The 21,129-nt window shown below is 36.7% G+C and overlaps 1 protein-coding gene across 1 annotated transcript; it reads left to right on the top strand.

Annotated features, from left to right (window-relative positions):
* The first annotated feature begins 1,156 nt into the window (after positions 1 to 1,156).
* Positions 1,157 to 12,146, top strand: LOC109416620 (protein ROP). Its single transcript, XM_019690684.3, has 8 exons — positions 1,157 to 1,315; positions 3,504 to 3,665; positions 3,732 to 3,887; positions 3,953 to 4,056; positions 4,196 to 4,344; positions 10,117 to 10,891; positions 11,125 to 11,309; positions 11,482 to 12,146. Exons 1-8 carry the CDS (start codon positions 1,288 to 1,290, stop codon positions 11,699 to 11,701), a joined length of 1,779 nt encoding a protein of 592 aa, XP_019546229.1. The 5' UTR covers positions 1,157 to 1,287; the 3' UTR covers positions 11,702 to 12,146.
* The last annotated feature ends 8,983 nt before the right edge of the window (positions 12,147 to 21,129 follow it).

The following is a 21,129-nucleotide window of genomic DNA, read 5'->3' as shown; positions in this document are numbered from 1 at the left end:
TGTGATTTGTTTTATTTTTCAGTGATCACGGATAATTTTGTCACTTACGACCAAATGAAATCAAGCGCTATCGAAACTGACAGCATCAGCCTCACGGAACCGCCAAACTACCCAGAATTGAGTTCTTTTGACGCAATCCCATAGTTCGGCCCAATCAGCCAAATTTGAGTAAATCGATTAAACTCACACTAGGTAAATTGCCTTTACCTCCAGCAAAAAAATATACTTAAGAGTAGGTAAATTCAACCCAAGACCCCCCCCCCATTCAACCCAAATTTGAGTACACTCAGCCAAATAACCTTAAGATTTCCATAAGGCCCAACTTATGAAACGGCCTTTAAATAATTCATAATCATTCGGATGGATTTCATAAGGTCACTCTATGACGTAAAATCGTCTCACAGCTTGGCTTTTATTCATGTTTAGCAACATGGTATTCTCAAGCGTCGGTAGCCGTCCGGATAAAACTCGGGCTCGGTGATCCCGACGTTCATGGATCGAATCCAGTCTGCATCATTTTAAGATTTTTTTGTTCTTTCCATAAGTCTATCTTATGAAATTTGTCATAGCAAGCACGATCAATTTTCATAAGGTATTCTTATGGATGACATAAGAATTAGTTATAGCAAATTTTCATAAGGTATTTCGATGAATTTCGCTAGTTTTTTTCGCTGAGTGTATACCTGCATTTAAGGGGCTGTCCATTAATTACGTAAGGGTTTATGGGGGGAGGGGGGGTTTGAGAAATCTTACGTGCCATACAAAAATTTTTGGGTTCTCATACAAAAAATCTTACAAGGGGGGGAGGGGGTGTCAGAAAATCGCTAAAATTCCCTTACGTAATTAATGGACAGCCCCTACTCAAAATTGGCTTATTGGGCTCAAGGACCCCCATTGGGTAGACGCATCTCTGTTTGTTTTTGACAACATCGGTGGGGGAAAGAGGGAAAACAACCTAATTTTGGGTAACTATAGTTTATTCGATATACTCAGCTTTGAGTAAAATCGATCCAAAAATTAGGTAGTTTGATTTCTCCGTGTAGGGATAGGTGTGGAATTCGTCTCACCTGTCTTGCTGTCTAACCTTGCCAAAAATGTTCCGTACTGTCAGTACATTGTCGGACCAAAATGAAGCTTCACTGTCACAACGTCGAATCGATGTTTGTCGGTTGAGTTAAGCGGGGATCAAGCCTCACCCTATCGTTTTAGAAGTTTTTCATCATCAAACAAAAAACAATCAGTCGTCTGTCGGTGTCTGAGGAAAATCAGTGTTTTTGAATCGTCGTCATGGCTTTGAAATTACTTGTTGGTCAAAGTAAGTATTAACTAATATGTTGGCGTTATTCGATGTAGTTTTGTTAACAGTTTAAGCTTAGACTGGGGTTCTACAAAGAATAAACTTGCAAACGAACATGATTCCATGACAAAGTTACCACCCTTTGTGAAGCTCCCTGTTTGTCATGTTTCTGTGTTATTAGTCATAGGCCATGGTTGTTTTTATTGTAAAGTCGTAATCGATATCGATGCGAATCGAAATTGCTTAGGAATTTCTGAAAAACGCTTAAGGAAATAACATTCGAGAAATTTGCAACTTTCCTCGTGAAATAGATTTTTGCACCGCAGTAGAAAATATCGATTTTCCTGATGGTGTACTTGCGCAGAACGATATCGATGACGTCACAAACATTAGGTGACAGCAAAGGCTGCATACTATGCTGCTGCTAGGGTAAACGTACCGATATTAGTGGTTTAGTATAGCAATGTTCAATGGATCAGGATCCATAAGGCCGCAACAAATCTCGTTTTCTCATGTCACAGTGGCGCTTACATCGACTCTGCGTATTTGGGCAGTATAGTAGAAAATAGATATATGGCAGCTGATTTTTTGAGGAAATTTATTTTTTCTACATTTTTTTGTCAAAATCTGTGGTTTTCACAGGTGTAATCATCATATTATATTCTAGGATCTACTCGTAAAAAATAAATTTATTCCAATTTGGATCGCAACAGGCTGAAAAACGCACTATGGCCAAAACACCTGACTGACCAAAACTGATGCTTCTTCCAAGGATGTTTCCGATCACCTGGCAATCATTTGACTCATTTGTCTATAACTCAGTTCAGAAGCCCAATATTACAATGTGGTGTTCGGCTAACTTGTGGATTAGTATTTTTCCTTCAATTATCACCAAGGACGCTATATTCTAACTCTGATATTTACGGCGTAAAAGTGTTAGTACCACCTACTCATACTAAACGATTGGATTTTTCGATGTATGAGTATGAGTAGGTGGTACTAAACCCTTTTACGCCGTAAATATTAGAGTTAGGATATGGCGTCCTTGGTGATAATTGAAGGAAAAATACTAATCCACAAGTTAGCCGAACACCACATTGTAATATTGGGCTTCTGAACTGAGTTATAGACAAATGAGTCAAAGATTGCCAGGTGATCCGAAACATCCTAGGCTTCTTCCCTATGAGTTTTTAGTCGAGTTTCTACTCGAGAGAGAAGAGGCAAAATTTAGAGCTGCGCATAACAAAAGTTGAGTTTTTGTCGGATCGTGTTACCATTGGACTCACCAAATGCTCAGAAACCGACATCTCTTCTCGTCATTACGTAAAGTACCGTTTTACAAAAACTGAGTGTTTATTTGTGGATTCCCCCAAGGTGGAACCTTATCACCACATTTGTGGGATCTCGCTACAGATACGCTCTTAACTCAATAATATTGCTTCTCTATCCTTCCAGCAAATCTGAACAAATCATCTATTGGACACAATCGGTGTAGTATTAGATTTGTAGTAATGAGCTGAATTTTTGTATGGTGATTGGTGAGAAGGTGAACTCTCCGTTTCTGCACTAAAATGGTGCAAAAAACGTGGGTATTATGATCCCTTGCCTAGTTTGAGCAAAACGTTGGGTAACTGTGTTGTTTAAGTTGCAAGAAATGGGGAAAACGACAACACGCTTACAAATTTTGCTCAAACAATATCAAATTAAGGCAAGGAACTATAATATCAACGTTTTTTACACCATTTCATTGCCGAAACGGAACTTATCATCTTCTCATCACACAAAAATTCAGCTCATTACTACAAATGTAGTACTACACCGAACTTGTCCTATTGGTCTTTTCACAGAAAACCGTGAGGTCGCCATTCAACTCTCGAGCTCCATTCACCGCTCGTTTCATACGATTTGAATGAAATCATATGACACGAACGGTGACTAGCGAATACGTGAATATCTTTTAAAAATGTATTGCATTTGATAAAAAGAAGGAACATGCCTCTACTTTCAAAGACTATGGAAGTTGTTTATCTTTGATATTTCAAGATACTAAGCTATGGCTAGTTTTTGCCGTTCCCTTGATATTTTAGTCAATAATCATCGCAATGAACCCTACTAGAGCATTGTTAAAACCAATTAACTACTTTACTGCTCTAAAATCAAATATGTATCAAGATCAAGATAGTAATAATACCGCCTTTGCTTGCAGAGATTATGAACGAGGTGGTCCGCTACAATGGAACACCGAGTAAGGCCAATCCCACTGGGAAACCGGGTATTGAGTGGAGAATATTGATCGTCGACAAACTTGCCATGCGGATGGTCTCCGCGTGCACCAAGATGCATGAAATAAGTGCCGAAGGCATCACTTGTAAGTGTGATTGCAAAGGTTTCTTCGTATCATTGAATTAATTAAATTGTTACCCTTATTTTTCAGTGGTTGAGGATATCAATAAGAAACGAGAACCTTTACCGGCGATAGAGGCAGTGTATTTGATCACTCCGTCGGAGGACTCCATTAGGTTGTTGATGAGAGATTTTGAGAATCCTGCTAAACCAACGTATAAAGCCGCCCATGTGTTCTTCACTGAGGGTAAAAATCTGGATGTGTTTCGTATTTTAAATTATAACGAGTATTTGCATGTTATTGTTTTACAGTGTGCCCTGAAGAACTTTTCAACGACATCTGTAAATCTGTTGTCTCCCGAAAGATCAAAACACTGAAGGAAATTAATATCGCGTTTCTTCCCTACGAATCCCAGGTAAGATGACCATACAAATGTTAAAAGTTCCATTTATTCTCAATATTAGTAAGATCAAGTGAAAATAGATCTACAGCTTTTACCACTTATTAGTTTTCAACAAATATCATGCAATGCTTATTTTGATCGTGTTTTGAAGGTTTACTCGCTGGATTCTCCGGTAACTTTCCAATGTGCTTACTCGCCGGCCCTAGCCTCAGCACGGTTCGGCAATATGGAGCGTATTGCAGAGCAAATTGCGACCCTTTGCGCCACACTGGGAGAATATCCATCAGTGCGATATCGTGCGTAAGTACTTCGAAATACACTATGTTTCATAACTATAGATCCAAACAATATTTTTAATTATTTTGATATGTAGAATGAATTCTATTTATATTGTTATCATGTTTAATACGGTATTCAGCGTAGACATGAGAAAAATAATAATAATATCGATTTTACATGTGTTCTCTGAATTTGATGTTTAATCTAATATAAATTACTTTGTTTCATGACAATAGATCCGGACGAGAATTCATTCTAGTTAATGGGGCACGTTCGGTGTAGTACTAGATTTGTAGTAATGAGCTGAATTTTAGTATGGTGAGAAGGCCCATTATCCGTTTCTGCAATGAAATGGTGCAAAAAGCGTAGGTATTATGATTACTTGCCTAATTTGATGCTGTTTGAGCAAAACTTTGGATAACTATGTTGTTTATGTTGCAAGAAATAGAGAAAACAACAACACTGTTGCCCAAAGTTTTGCTCAAACAGCATCAAATTAGGCAAGGAATCATAATACCCACGCTTTTAGCACCATTTCATTGCAGAAACGGAGAATTGACCTTCTCACCATACTAAAATTCAGCTCATTACTACAAATCTAGTACTTCACCGATCTGTCCTATTAAAGTTACATAAAACATTCAACATATCGTTCTCAATAAGCACAGACAGATCCAGGATACTTTAAATCAACTTTTAATGGATAGATGCTTGGATTTTATTCCACGTTCAAACAACTGCACGATTTAGATCTGGAATGGTTTCGTACGGCTTATTTTATTTATACACTGCTTTTTTAATCAATTCTACTATTCTCGTTTGAGTTCTGGTCAGGATAAGAAACTGAATCTGAATTTGCTTTTCACGAATCTAAGCCATGGCTGCTTGAATCGTGTAAACAGGTGTATTATCTTGATAAAACGTCTAATTTATTTAACATAGTTGCTGAAAAAACGGCAATAGATACTTCTTAATCCTTTTCTTCCCATTGTAGCACAGGTGATCCACTGCTTTGCACTGATCATACAAATTTTACATAAGTTAGATTGTTTCCGCTTTTTCTTCACATACATTAATATGTTTCATGAGCTATTATGCCAAGTTTGTTAAAATATCATCTGCTAGTTTTTGTTCTAGAGCCAAAAAAATCTAATGAAAGACGGTATTTTTTTTTTCATTTTAATTCAATTTTTTTTGAATATCCAATATATCGGAAACTAAACATAAATTTCAACAGAGAAAAATACTAGCATTCCCAAACATATGTATATTACCGAAAAAAATACTGTTTCAGAGAAAACTTTAAGGACTTTAAGGACCAACATGTGGACCAACGGGGTCTCCAGTTAGCCTAATGGTTAAGGCTATGGATCGCCAATCCGGAGACGGCGGATTCGATTCTCGTTCTGGTCGGGAAAATTTTCTCGACTCCCTGGGCATAGTGTATCATTGTACTTGCCTCACAATATACAAATTCATGCAATGGCAGGCAAAGACAGCCCTTCAATTAATAACTGTGGAAGTGCTCAAAGAACACTAAGTTGAAGCGAGGCAGGCCAAGTCCCAGTGGGGACATCGTGCCATAAAGAAGAAGAAGAAGGATGTGGATCATCAGTGATCCACTGGGAACAAAACGACATTTTCATCCTTCTTAATCTAACAAGTTCGTAGTTAGTACGTTTGTTTACATTCATGAGATTGTAGTTAGTGTTTATAGTGTTTAGTGCGTTAATTTAAGTAAAAATGTTGTTATTTTGCGTAATGTGATTTATTTGTGACCAGCAAGAAGTCCAAGTTGAATTTAAAAGAGTGTATATTGTGTGCTCTCTTTTCGGCCCATACATTTATACCTATTATATGTATATTATTCCCCATCATAATCATGTTAGAGGAAGACTTATTGACGCCGCGTGAATGCCGATAAATTTCATTAGGTGTGACAGCAGGGTGCTCCCGACATAGTTTAAACATGTAATGAAAGCTTTGTAAAAACAAAAAAGAAATGAAAGACAAATAAACTAAATTTAGATGTATGCCCCTTCACTGCAGCCATCTTCCCAATGCACAATGGTCCACGAATTAGATTTACGAGGAAAGATGCATGCAGCGCCTTCAAATGATTTTTTAGACAAATATGGTCTTCTGGCGCACGAAAATGTGCGTTTTTTAAAGCTCTAAAACTGGTTCTTAGACAACTTTGATGAAAAATTTGAAACAAAAGAGATAAAGGGTTTAAACTGTTTTGACCAAATTTGGAGCATTTTCCCATAGTTTTCATAGGGTGACGCTACAGGGTCCGGCAATTGAAGTGACACATTGAAACATGCAGATAAACTGATCAAAACAAAAACATTTTATTTCAAATTCATTCAATTTTACTAGAAAACAAATAACTTTTTAATGATTCACTTGTCGATTTCAACTTGTTCGCCCTTAAGTGTAACCACTCGCCGCAGACGATCAAGGAATGCATCGTACGAGGCCCGCAGGTGCTCTTGAGGTATTTTATCCCACGCTGCCGCCAGATGTCGCTTAAGGACAAGGTATTTGGAGTACATTGCTCAAAATTTCTAGAGCACCGTTTTTAAGAACCGTTGAACGGATTTGGATTAAAATGCATCACGCTGTTGACAACCACTGAACAATTAGCGTGATGCATTTTCATCCAAATCCGTTCAACGGTTCTAAAAAACGGTGCTCTAGAAATTTTGAGCAATGTACTCCAAATACCTTGTCCTTAAGGGCTTCCATACTTTCATGTTTTTTAGAGCAGACTTCGGCCTCCATTATACTCCAGACAGCGAAGTCCATAGGGTTTAGGTCCGGCGAATTCGCCGGCCTCTCCGAGCTGGAGATGAACCCTGGAAAATGTTCCATAATCCAGAGCTGTGTTTTCTTCGCTTTGTGAGCCGGTGCCGAGTCCTGTTGGAAAACCCAATCCCTAGAACCAAAATGGCGACGTGCCCACGGTTCGACGACGTTCTGAAGAACTAGTTCCCGATACGTATTTTGGTTGATCTTAACTCCTTCAGGGACAAAAACCAGCGGAGTCCGGCTATCTCGGGTGATTCCTGCCCAAACTATCACCGATGCTGGTTTCTGTCGCCTGGTAGCCGTCAGCACGTCGGCACGGGTTCGTGATCTCTCAGGCAACCATACTCTATCGTTTTGCTTATTCACAAACTGCTGCACGGCGAAGAGTTTCTCGTCAGTAAACAAGATGTTTTCCAACTTTCCTTCCGCGGCCCTCTTCAGCAGTGACTTTGCTCTTTTTACCCGTTCCTGTTTCTGCTTCACTGAAAGGTCTTGAATCTTTTGGATCTTGTAGGGCTTGGTCTGAAGTTTATCTTTCAGGATCCGACGGACACTTCGATCCGATATGTTGGGATCCTCCGCCAATTTTGTTGCACTGCGTCGAGGATTTCTCTCCAGGCGCTTCTTGACAATCTTCACCATGGCAGGTGTCACCACAGTAGCTCGACGTCCCCCACCATACCGTTTTTGGGTACTTCCGGTCTCGAGGTATCGTTTAACTGTGCGGTACACAAAACTTCTGTAAACACGTATATCGGACAGCTCACGAACGATGTCCTTCTGACGCTTTCCAGCTCGGAACAAGGCAATCACAGCACTTCGTTTCTCTTCAAGGTCCATTTTTTTCAGACAACACTTGATAACAAAAGTGACACGGATATCCACTGATAGCCAAGACACAATGTAAACAAAGTGACGAGGGGTTGTCCAATTCAGTTCTGTGAGCAACGTCATAATGACAATTGAAGTAATGTAGCAGTTCAATTGCCGGACCCTGTAGAACAAACCGTTTTATTGCTTTATCTTTTTGTATCGAATTTCTTGTCAAAGTAGCCTAAGAACCACTTTTAGAGCTTCCAAAAACGCGCATTTTCGTGCGCTGAGAATGTTGCTACGTCATTCCGTTCAAAAGATATTGATGGTTTTCTAGAAAAAATAGGCACTTTTCAAGTATTTTTCACTCAAGTTACAATAATAACACCCCTCTAATTTTTTGATATGTTTTATAACAACATTTCTTCTTTTGAATGCGGGCAAAAGATATTTTTTATGTTTGCCCCAACCCGTCATAACACCTTCTTTCTTCTTTTGAATGCGGGCAAAAGATATTTTTTATGTTTGCCCCAACCCGTCATAACACCTTTTTAAAAATCTTTGATTTTTTTAAGAAAAATGCCTATAATACAACATATGTGATGAAAAAATGGAAAAGATCTAATTTATCCAGTATTTGTATGAGCAGTGCGAAGCAGTGGATCACCTGTGCTACCATGGGAAAGAGAGGGTTAAGGTGGCGATTTTCTGAAGCTCCTTGCCAAAAAAGTAAGGAAAATGCATTTGATTAGTCAAATTGATGGACCCCTCGTTAGTTAGAGCCACAACCATTTTTGCAGACCCCTCGATTTTGGTCAAATGTTGGCTCATTTGAACCGTTATACAGTAGACGTTCGGTCGGTGCAAACGGTTTAACTGCAATGCTTTTTAACTGCAAGTCCGGTAAGTGCAACAATTTTGCAGTTATCGCACCGCTATCCGTCAAAACGGTGCGCCAGGTTAGCCCAAATGAACAGTTGAATGAATTTTGCATTCATTTAACGTCAATTGACGGGTTTTTGACGCCTGTCTGACGTTGCAGTTATCGAATTTTATTCGCTAAGTGAAACGTAAACATGTTGCAGTTATCGAACGTCTACTGTAACTCGAATTTTTTTTTGAAAACCACCTCAAAACGAAATGTTGTTGAAAAGAGGAAAGATAGAGCTACTATTTACAGTTATAAAAAGTTAGGTCGGCCATATTGATTTAAGCCGCCATCTTGGATTTTTATATCGGTGGTATTGGCAACTTCCGATTTTCAAAATTTTTGCATCAATTGAAAGCTGAGACATTGACATAAGATAACTTTTGATAGGAGAAAAATACATCTCTAATTTTTTGATATGTTGTGTTGAGACATTCAAGCTTTCAATGGGGCACGTTCGGTGCAGTACTATATTTGTAGTAATGAACTGAATTTTTGTATAGTGAGAGGATCAATTCTTCGTTTCTGCAATGAAATGGTGCAAAAAGCGTGGGTATTATTATTACTTGCCTAATTTGATGCTGTTTAAGCAAAACTTTGGATAACTATGTTGTTTATGTTGCAAGAAATGAAGAAAACAACATCACTGATGCCCAAAGTTTTGCTCAAACAGCATCAAATTAGGCAAGGAATAACAATACTCACGCTTTTTACACCATTTCATTCTTCATTCTTCTCACCATACTAAAATTCAGCTTATTACTACAAATCTAGTACTACACCGAACGTGCCCCATTGATGCAAACATTTTGAAAATCGGTGATTGCCAGCATGGTGAAAAAAAAAGATTGGGCATAAAAATCCAAGATGTCGGCCAAAATCAATATGGCCGACCCAACTTTTTATAACTGTTAATAGTAGCTCTATCTTTCCTCTTTTCAACAGCGTTTCATTTTGAGGAAAATTTAGAACAAACTTTCGAGTTATGACAGTTCAAATGAGCCAACATTTGACCAAAATCGAGGGGTCCTCACAAATTGCTGTAGCTCTAACTAACGAGGGGTCGATCAATTTGAGTAACCAAATGCATTTTTCTTAATTATTCGGCAAGGACTTTCAGAAAATCGCCACCTTAAGCATTTACAAAGACAAGGTGCAAATAGTGGTTCAGTCTCGAATAGAACGAGAATTACTCTGTTTTATTGACTCATCTCTCATTTATTTATTTTTTTCTTCAGCGAATGGGAAGGGAACATGGAGCTGGCACAGATGGTGCAACAAAAACTCGACGCATACAAAGCTGATGAACCGACTATGGGAGAAGGTCCAGAGAAGGCAAGATCGCAGTTGCTTATTATCGATCGTGGATTCGATTGCGTTTCTCCGTTGCTTCATGAGTTGACTTTGCAAGCAATGGCATACGATTTACTTCCAATCGTTAATGATGTTTATAAGTTCATCCCATCTCCGAACGCTGCCGAAAAAGAAGTATTACTGGACGAAAATGACGACCTGTGGGTTGATTTGCGTCACCAGCATATTGCTGTCGTATCACAAAGTGTTACACAATATTTAAAAACCTTTACCGAGTCCAAGAGACTTACTCAGACGGAGAAGCAATCGATGAAGGATCTTTCTCAAATGATCAAAAAAATGCCCCAATATCAGAAGCAATTGTCCAAGTATTCCACCCATTTGCATTTGGCTGAGGATTGCATGAAATCCTATCAGGGATATGTGGATAAGTTGTGCCGAGTGGAACAAGATCTCGCCATGGGCACCGATGCGGAAGGCGAGAAAATCAAGGACCACATGCGCAATATTGTGCCGATATTGTTGGACCAGTCGGTGTCCAACTATGACAAGGTTCGCATTATCGCTCTGTACGTTATGATTAAGAATGGCATTTCCGAAGAAAACTTGACCAAATTGGTCACCCACGCTCAGATTGAACCGAAGGAACGAGAGATGATTACTAACTTGAGCTACCTGGGTATCAACGTCATCGCTGATGTAAGTTTTACTTTTAGGTACATTAGCTAATTAGTTAAAATCTAATGATGCATTGACCGGAGACAAACTTTTCATGATATTCGGTCATTCTGCTCCTTCCAGCTTAAATATTCGGCAGACAATGTTTTTGTTATCCGCGAAAGTAACAAATGTGATATGTCGAATTTTTAAAAGCACCAATCTTTTCATCCACCAAAAAAAAAGCTGACAATGCAACAATGTTTAAATTTTAGGGTAATCGAAAAAAGGGATACTCCGTACCAAGAAAGGAGCGTATAAACGAACATACCTATCAGATGTCCAGATGGACTCCGGTCATCAAAGATATTATGGAAGATAGCATCGATAACAAGCTGGACGAAAGGCATTACCCGTTCCTCGGAGGACGTAAGACAGCCGGATTCCATGCACCGACCAGGTAATTATTTTATTATATGTACCTCGTGATGGCTTCGATAATGTTTCATATTATCATTACATTATTACAATAAATGTTCGTTGCCATCTTTCCATTTTCGTACCGCATGTCATGACAATCTATGAGCTCATACTAACATTATATGAACACTGTTTGCAATTTTGTTCAATAGTGCACGCTATGGCCACTGGCACAAGGACAAGTCACAGACGGCGGTCAAGAACGTGCCGCGCCTCATTGTGTTCGTCATTGGCGGTGTAAGCTACTCTGAAATTCGTTGCGCCTACGAAGTGACGGCCGCCGTTAAAAATTGGGAGGTTTACATTGGTTCGTCCCACATTTTAACACCAGAAACATTCCTCAGCGATCTTGGATCATTGAATAAGGAGTAAAAAAAAACAAAACAGTCAATATTGCCAGTTGCCTAAGGCACTAAATTACCATAATTGCGGACATGTTACATTTATGCTGAGGAATGTGCAAGTTTTGGAACAATTAAACTTATATCACAACAAAGAAAATCGATAACTACAATGGAACACGTTATCCATTTTAATAACTGATTCAATTACAAATTTATCAAGTTGTTTGCTTCGTTATTATTTAGATTACTATGTATATATGAAAAGCGTACATGAGTAAATAAGGCAATTTATTCGTTAATATATTCCAACCTATAACCAACAGTCTAATAGCTTTTATCCTCATAAACAGTTTATTACATTTATAAGAAGTACTTCATAGCTGTCCGGAAGATAGTCATTCGCTCGTGTTATTATTAAAGCATCTCTTAAATTATACAATACATAGTATTAAATATATAGAAGTGTATCTCAATTTGTTTAACATACGTTTCCATTAAGAGATATCACATCCATTTTAAATTCTTAGAACTCGATTTGAAAATTTGTTATCAATTACGAAAGACAAGAATGATCCAGAAATCCGAAATTTAAAATTCAGAGAAGTGTCCTCTTCATTTAGCAACAGACTGTCATTCCTAATTATGGGTAATTCTCGCTGAGACCGGTCCACTATTTACACCTTGTCTTCAAAAATGTTTAAGGTGCCGATTTTCTGAAAGCCCTCGCTAAAAAAAGTAAGAAAAATGCATTTGGTTACTCAAATTGATGGACCCCCCCGTTAGTTAGAGCCACAACAATTTTTGCAGACCCCTCGATTTTGCTCAGATGGTGGCTCATTTAAACCATTATAATTCGAAAATTTCTCTAAAACCACCTCAAAACGAATTGTTGGTGAAAAGAGGAAAGATAGACCTACTATTTACAATAATAAAAGTTGGATCGGCCATATTTATTTTGGCCGCCATCTTGGATTTTTATACCAAAACATTTTTTTCAGGGCAACCACCGATTTTCAAAATTTTTGCATCAATTGAAGCTGAGGCATTTATACATAACATATCAAAAAATTAGAGATGTCTTTTTTTCTATCAAAAGTTATCTGCAGTTTTGTAAATCATGCCACTTCTGTGCACTGGGCCCGGTGCCAGCCATTTACATAAATGCAGCGTTATTTCGCAGTTATAAAAATAAAGTTATAAATGTTGTAAAATTGTATGTTTTTAAAAACGTATAAAATCGAGAGTTGCATTTTGGGGGTGGGCATAATGAGCACCCTAGGTGGGGCAGGATGATCAATACCAGTTTTGTACACAATCAAATGCTTATTGACTATTCTTTTCAATGATAAAGAATACCGGCAACAATCAATGAGAATTTGAAGGGATTACGGGGTTTAATTTGTAGGGAACTGTGGGGCTCCTAGGAGTCTTCTATTGAGTAATTTTTAAACGGTGATGATATACAGGTACTCAAATTTTCAAGCTAATATATTGAAAGTTACAGACAAAACCTTACTCTATGCATCAAAACAGAGAAAACCAAAATTAAAATTTGTTTGTTAAAGATGTTTACCATTTTCATTATGTTTTCACCAGTTGCTCATTCTGCCCCACCCTACTACCAACTCTTTGAAGCATATTTTTACAACAAAATAATTATACAAATAGTTGAAAAGTGTTACAAATACATTTCATTGGCCTAGGGAATATCAAGAAAATCGATAGATGCCCACTAAGTTGTGATTTCGATACCCAAAACCTTATTTTAGATCACCTGATTCTTATAATATTTTCCCAGTACATGACCACTTTACGCATTATGATTAATTTTTCAAGGTAAATGGATTTTTTGACTAATGTTTTGTCATCAACTCATTGGATTTTAGATAATTAGGATTCAATCAAGCAATTTGTTTTGTTAATTTGAAGATTTACAGTGAAAATACAAGGTGCTCATTATGCCCCACCTGCTCATTATGCCCCGCCTACCCCTACAATTCGTTATATTGACAAATCCACAAACCAGCAGCAGCGCTTTGAAGGCCGTTATGCGATATCGTTACAGTTAGAAGCTGTAATAAAGAAACTTTTGGTACCGTGATTACGGGTGAAATTGATCACTGTTCACAGTTTTTGGCTTTAAATTCTTATCTAATTTTATATCGATATGGTCAAACTCAATGCTTTAAAACAAATACGACCACGGGTTTCATCAGTCAACAAGGTTGAAACTTTTACTGCAAACCATTTTATTGCAATAAATATCATAAAATATAAATAAAAAATCAGAAATTTTAGTTTCAGGGTGAAATTGATCAGTCAGTGAAATGTCTTAGCAAGTGCTGGAAATAAATTTTCAATCTGAATTAGCCACCCCAGAATGCTTTGCAAAACTTATACAAGTTTAGTAAATTCCTAATTATTTGAATTTAAAGTTTAATAAATCTAAAGAAAACGCCTAGAAGTATGCAATTTTTATACTAAACAAGTCATTACTCTAGCAAAAGTACAATTTGATGCATAAATAGGGTCTTGTGCCATTTGGGCAGGTGTATCTATTTTGGGCACTTGCCGCTATAACTAAGTCAATTTCAAACCGATTGAATTGAAATTTTGTACAGAGTTAGGCACGTACAGTATCTAACTCTGTACAAAAATTCAAATCAATCGGTTTGAAATTGACTTAGTTATAGCGGCAAGTGCCCAAAATAGGTACACCTGCCCAAATGGTACAATACTCTATCAATATTTCGAAGACGAAATCGGGTTTAGCGAACACTTGGCAGCTATAAACATTCATTCGAATATTTATTCCATGTGCGATACAGTTACGGTAGCAAAAGTTTGAAAGTGTCTTTGAAATTCGTCTTTGAAATATGTGACTAATTAGCTGTAAACCATGTAAACTCATCATCCAATAACCCTTGAGCCAGATGGTGGCCATTTTCTACAAATTGTTTCAAGTTCAAAACTTTATTTTTGACAATTAAAAATTGCCCTCAAGTCGATCAATTTCACCCGAAATCACGGTATACCAACACGGCTTGTCGGATGTAAGCATTATTGTCAAAACAAACTGTAAGAGGGATATCCCTCCCCCTGGATATTCGATCTTGACGCGATGGGAGGGCTTAACCCATTAGCACTTTAGCGCCAGTTCATTCACCACCGCTTGGACTTTGAGCTAGATATATCTAGTTTACGAGTTGAGCGCAAGGGAATGAATCGCCGTAAGTGCTAATGGGAACCAAAGGAGTATCCGTCGTGCATTTATCACAAGTCAAAAACAAATTATAATTCAACTTGCATAGACCTAATCTTTGCATTCTTTGAATTTTCTCAAATTTAACAATAATTGTTAAATTTAACGTAACGCAAGAGTGGGTAGAGGAGGTCTCTGCGTTACACTCATCATTCGTTACTTGAATTCGTTAGTACACAGGACAGGGGACGCTAGGATAATTTGACTTACAGCCTTACAGATTACCCGAGCAGGGAATGAGAACAAACCTATTACAAATTGATAACTCATTTTGTTATTGATAACAAAATGAAATCAAAATAAGTTTTCTTTCCGAATTATTTTTATTCAATATCAAACTGAGATATCATTTTGTTATCATTTCAAAAACTCAATGATGACAATTCAAAAATGTTTAATGTGCTTTATTAATATTAATTATATTAACAAAATATTTGTTAAATCTACCAGTGTATTTTACTTACATATTGACACAAAATTTATAATTTGCTGATTCAGGGTAATGATCATGCTATTGATTTAAATTGGCTTGAACTTTAGTAAGTCTTTTTCGGGTGACTGGATATTATCGACAGGTTTGTTCTCTTCGTTATGAAGGGGTATTCATCGGCCAAGTTGCCTGAAACTTGGTTGTATAGCTTGGTTGGGAAAGATTTGAGGCCAACTTTGAATTCAACAGGTTTCAAAAAGCCTTCCATGACGAAGAGAACAAAACTACCCAGAATACAAAAGTTCTAAGATATCAGTTATTTCAATCTAAACATATTGCCAAATATTTTTAAATTTTTAAATTAATTTAATTTTTGATTAAAGGCAAATGAAGTTAGATATGGCCAACCGAAGTAATTCACGGTCATTCTACTGTTGAAGATAACATATTTTACCTTTATAAAGTATTCTCGCGCGAAAAAGGATTCATTTCAGCTCCGTACCAAAATGATGAATCTCGTTATGTTTGAAGTTTTGAAAATAACACAGATATTTATCATACATGAAAATGATGAATGCCATTTCACTCATTGTTATGCCAAACGCGGCCATTTTACCAATCGACTATTATACCAGATTATGCCATTTGGCGATTATGCCAAAACACTATGCCGAACGACATTATGCCATACCCGATAGAATTATTGTAGTAACATATTTTTCCTATCGGATGCCTTATTTTTTCAATGTCAACATTTTCCCCGGGTAACGAGGGAAAAAGCTGAGAAGCCGAATGCGACTGAATTCGTTGCTCGATGTCATTCAATTTGAGTCCCGATGCCTGTGGCTCTGGGATGTCGTGAACATCTCCCACATTTGTTTTGCTGCAGTGCATATAATCAGAAGGAAAAGCTGAAATATAATTACCTGTACAAAAATATTAAGGGCAGCTGTCCTTTGACTCCAAATTTACTTTTCTTTGTCACTTCAATGCCCATCATTAATCTTTTAATTGAATCATGGTATAGTTATGCTGCATATCTATGAGGATATCATATCCGATTTCCATACAACTTTTCTTCGTTTAGGCTCCAAGTTAGAAAACACTGTTGATGAAATGTTAATGTTACAATCGATAATACTACGCCATTAATAGGTGCCATATAATATCGTTCAAACAAAACAAGTTTTCAATCACGAGATTCTTCTAAATTTAAAATAAAATCTAATTTAAATTTTTACTTGTTCATGTAAATTAATGCCTAATAAAATATCAAAATGAATACTAAATTTGTTATTAATTTTTAGTTATTACCCTTTAGATTTGATAGCTCCCTGAGAACTGCGTATGATATCAAGTCGTAAAATGTAGATAACAAAATGAGATATCAATTTGTTTTCAATGAGAACTCATTCTGATTTCAATTAGATATTCCAGTACATTATTTTGTTATCATTTTTGTTATGTTAACACTTAAGTCATACAAAATGAAAACTCATTTTGTTATCAAAATTCGTGATATCTAAATAACTCAATTTGTTTTCAATTAGTTCTCATTCCCTGCTCGGGTAGATTCATTACAATTAGAAAATTATGGACTGATAAGGTAAAGATAAAACTGTTGATTATAGGAGTTTGTATTTGTATTTCTTATTTTTATGGGTTTTGTGAATTTATAAAAGTTGACAAATAATCATTATCATTTTTATTTTTGACAAAAATCAGTTGACTGAACTTTTTTGTTTTTATATCTTAGACGGTATTATTTCACTGATCAAAAAAAGCAGGAATTTTTAGGACTTAGGACGGTTGACATTGTAAAGGGTTACGATGGATATAATATTACTTTGGACTGAGATGATCATAGATATGCAGAAGACGACTAGCGAAATTAGAAACACAATTTGATACATTATTGACTATATTTTGACAAATAGGGTTTGACAAATTTCTTTACAATATCGAATGGAAGCTCAAAAAGTGTTATCTAACACTAATATGAGAGTTATTTGGAGATGATGCTGGTGCTGTCAATGACTAACATCGGTTATTGACACTATTGGTAATCAGCTCGAAATAATTTTCAGAATGCATTATAAAATAACTGAGGATATTATCTGATTATTGTTTGGGGAAGCTGTCAGAAAAACTAGTTGCCCATATCGGCTAAAAACGCTAGTTCTGGTAGCTGTCTTCGAATAATTTTCAGAAATATCAAATCTTTAAAAATAGCTACGACACATTTTTTTTTCTTTTTGCTCTTTGTATATTTCTTAAGAATAGTACTCTGAAGGCGTTAACATAGACATAGACACCCTTTTTTATCTCTGAATGTTGTCCAGTGACCTCGGAGATTTTCGATTATTGAAATATTGTTCAATTATCAAATCATCTTTGGAGCTTCGATTCGATCAAAACACTAGTGAGATGGGAAAAGTTAAAAACAGTATTTTTAAAAACTACTACGACCTAATGCTAATTACTACACACTTTGCTCAAGTTGACGACATCGTCTAGTCCATCGTGAGTATTAGTCCTAGTAGGGGGAAAGTTTGGAAAGGGTCCAGGCTTTGCTATCAGCTGTCCTGCAGCTCCACCTGGTCACTCTTCAAAAAAAAAAAAAAAAAAAAAAAAAAAAAAAAAAAAAAAAAAAAAAAACTGTAAGAGGGATATAGGGTGGCATGGTTGGTTCTACCTCCGGTCTGGTCACGATCTTTGAGAGATTAAGCGCGAAGTATAATTTGAAAGAACAAACGTACTGCTTCCCGGATGACTCTAAATGTCCCAACCTAATGTGGGGTAATTCGGGCCGTTGTTTGAAGGAGATTTTTAAACGAGGCTGATCCATCTTCAAATCTGGGTTTGATCATTTCTCTTAATTGAATATAAAGCGCATTGGTTTTTGGGAATGTTTTTGTGATGCTAATGAGGAACGTCAACATATTGTGACAAATTCGGTGAGTACAAAATCATGCAGATTGGAAAAGTATTGTGTTTTCAAACTATATTAAAGTTAAAGGATATTAATGTCACGAATAAATCTGCTCCAATGCAGTTCTCCAATACTTGCGAAGAAATCAATGAATTTTTCAGTTCAAATTTTACCGTAGATAATAATTTACCTTCTGTGGCACTTCCGAATGAAAATGGGTTCAAATTCACATTGACTAATGAATTTGAGGTCGCTAATGCTATTAATTCGATTAAATCTAATGCTTTAGGATTAGATGGAATTCCTCTCAAATTTGTTAAATACATTTTGCCTTTTATTATTACTCCTATAACTCATACATTCAACACTATTATTACAAGTGGCAAGTTTCCTGCTGCATGGAAACTTTCAAAAGTAATTCCTATCAGGAAAAAACCTAGAAAAAATGATTTGCAAAATCTAAGACCGATAAGTATATTGTGTGCATTATCCAAAGCTTTAGAAAAAATACTTAAAATGCAGATACAAGGATTTCTTACAACATTTAACCTCCTGCATCCATATCAATCTGGCTTCAGACCAGGTCACAATACCACCTGTGGGCTGTTAAAGGTGCATGACGATATCCATAGAACTATCGATAAAAAAGGAAAGGCATTATTACTTTTAATTGATTTTTCCAAGGCTTTCGATAGGGTATCACATTATCGTTTGTTGAGGAAGCTGTCAACTCAATTTAATTTTTCAAGTAATGCTGTGAAACTTATACAATCTTATTTATCCAATCGTCATCAAGTAGTTCAAGTCGATGGGCAAATATCTAGAAGTGTTGGTATTACATCTGGAGTGCCCCAGGGATCTGTACTGGGTCCGCTCTTGTTTTCATTATTTATTAACGATTTGCCATCTGTTCTTAGATATTGTAGCATACATATGTTTGCTGATGATGTCCAAATCTATATTTGTTCCACCGACCTTTCTGAATCAGAATTGGCACAATTAATGAACAATGATCTGTCGAATGTTTTAGCCTGGTCAAACTCCAACTTTCTTCCTATAAATTCATCAAAAACAAAAGTGATGGTCATATCACGGTCCCGTATCACACCAAATCTGTTTCCTGAAATTAGGATAGGTGCTACTGCTATTGATTTTGTTGATAAGGCATCCAATCTTGGGGTTATTTTCCAAAACGATCTTGAGTGGGACTCCCACATTGACAGTCAATGTGGGAAAATATTTGGATGCTTAAGGCATTTGAAGCAAACAGGAAGTATGTTGCCATCACACATTAAGCTGCACCTTTTTAAAGCATTAATATTTCCGCATTTCATTTATGGATTGGAATTGTTTATTAATGCCTCTGCTAGAGCTCTCTACAGGTTGAAATTAGCCTTGAATTGCTGTGTACGTTGGATCTTTAACCTATCGTTGTACTCAAGTGTGACGTATCTCCAACCTCAATTGCTTGGTTGCGGCTTCTACGAATTTATCAAACTCAGAACAGTCTTGTCTATGTTTAAAATCATTTCTATTAAAACACCACGTTTTCTATTAGATAAATTACATCCCTTCCAAAGCATTCGTGTTAATAACTATATTATACCCCAATACAATACGTCACACTACGGACATTCTTTCTTCGTTCGAGGCATTGTGTATTGGAATCAGTTACCTCCCGAAATTAAGTCATGTAATAATATGTCAGAGTTCCGCAGGCAGAGCACACACCACATTAATGGAAGGAATTAGTTAAACAGTTTAAACTTAGGATTAGTACATATAAGGATAGAAATAATAACAGAAATGATATATGAATTCCGATTGCTAAATTTTAAAAGGTTGTACCTTACTTAGCAAGTATTTGTTAAATAAATAAATAAAATAAATAAAAATAAATATTTTTATTTTAGCAGTGATTGTTACAAATATAATACTAAACTTTACGGCCGCCTATTTATGGAGTTAGGTGGACTTTTATCTCTTCTACCATTTTAGAACTAAGTTAGTTATGAAGAAATAGCTACCTGCAGACGTCATTTCGAAGCAGGAACTTCATCTGTTGGATTCAAGTAAGCTACGCCGACCTACCGTACTTCGAGCAGTCCAGTCTTGGCCAAAAGAATAATCTACATCAAGACAAAATGGTACTACCATCTAGCACACAAGGAAGAAGGAAAAATGCAGTCTTAAAATGACATGGACACCGGCAATACAGACTGAGCAAAACTTAACACTACCTATAACGAACACACGGAGCACGCATCAGGGGTTGCAAGAGAGAGAAACCAATCAAACCCTCGCTCCATAACATTGTGCGTGTAAAAGCTTAGTGATCGTAACCACAAATTTTAAACCGAGATTTGTACGGAATATCAAGCTCCATCGTCGATGTCAACAAAAGCCGATAGGGTCATTCGTGAGCAAAAGTGGAGGTGGATCGGTCACACTCCACGCAAAGGCGAAAGCGACAAATGCAAGCAAATGTGAGACTGAAACCCATACCAGGGGGGAGGACATCGCAGCAGAGGCAAATCCAGAGGTTGCGAAATTTCAATAAGCAAATGAAGGAGGTCATGGCGATGGCAAGCAATCGCCTCCAAACAACGGTTATCCTGTATCTTTCTGGTATGTATAGTAATCATTTTAATGAATCTCTCTTTCCCACGGCACCTTCGTAGTTACATTGTTTCTCTAAAACAAGACAATTTATTAGCATTAAATAAAAGGTGGAGATGATTAAATGAAACGTATTAATAGTAATATTCACATTCAAATGTTCAAATTGTTTAGAAAGGTAATCTTAGTGCAAATCTATTGATGAACAATTCA

This window comes from Aedes albopictus, chromosome 3, assembly GCF_035046485.1.
Source record: "Aedes albopictus strain Foshan chromosome 3, AalbF5, whole genome shotgun sequence".
Lineage (NCBI taxonomy): Eukaryota > Metazoa > Arthropoda > Insecta > Diptera > Culicidae > Aedes > Aedes albopictus.
The sequence above is the reverse complement of the archived record's forward strand: the minus strand, read 5'-3'. Positions and strand labels throughout refer to the sequence as shown.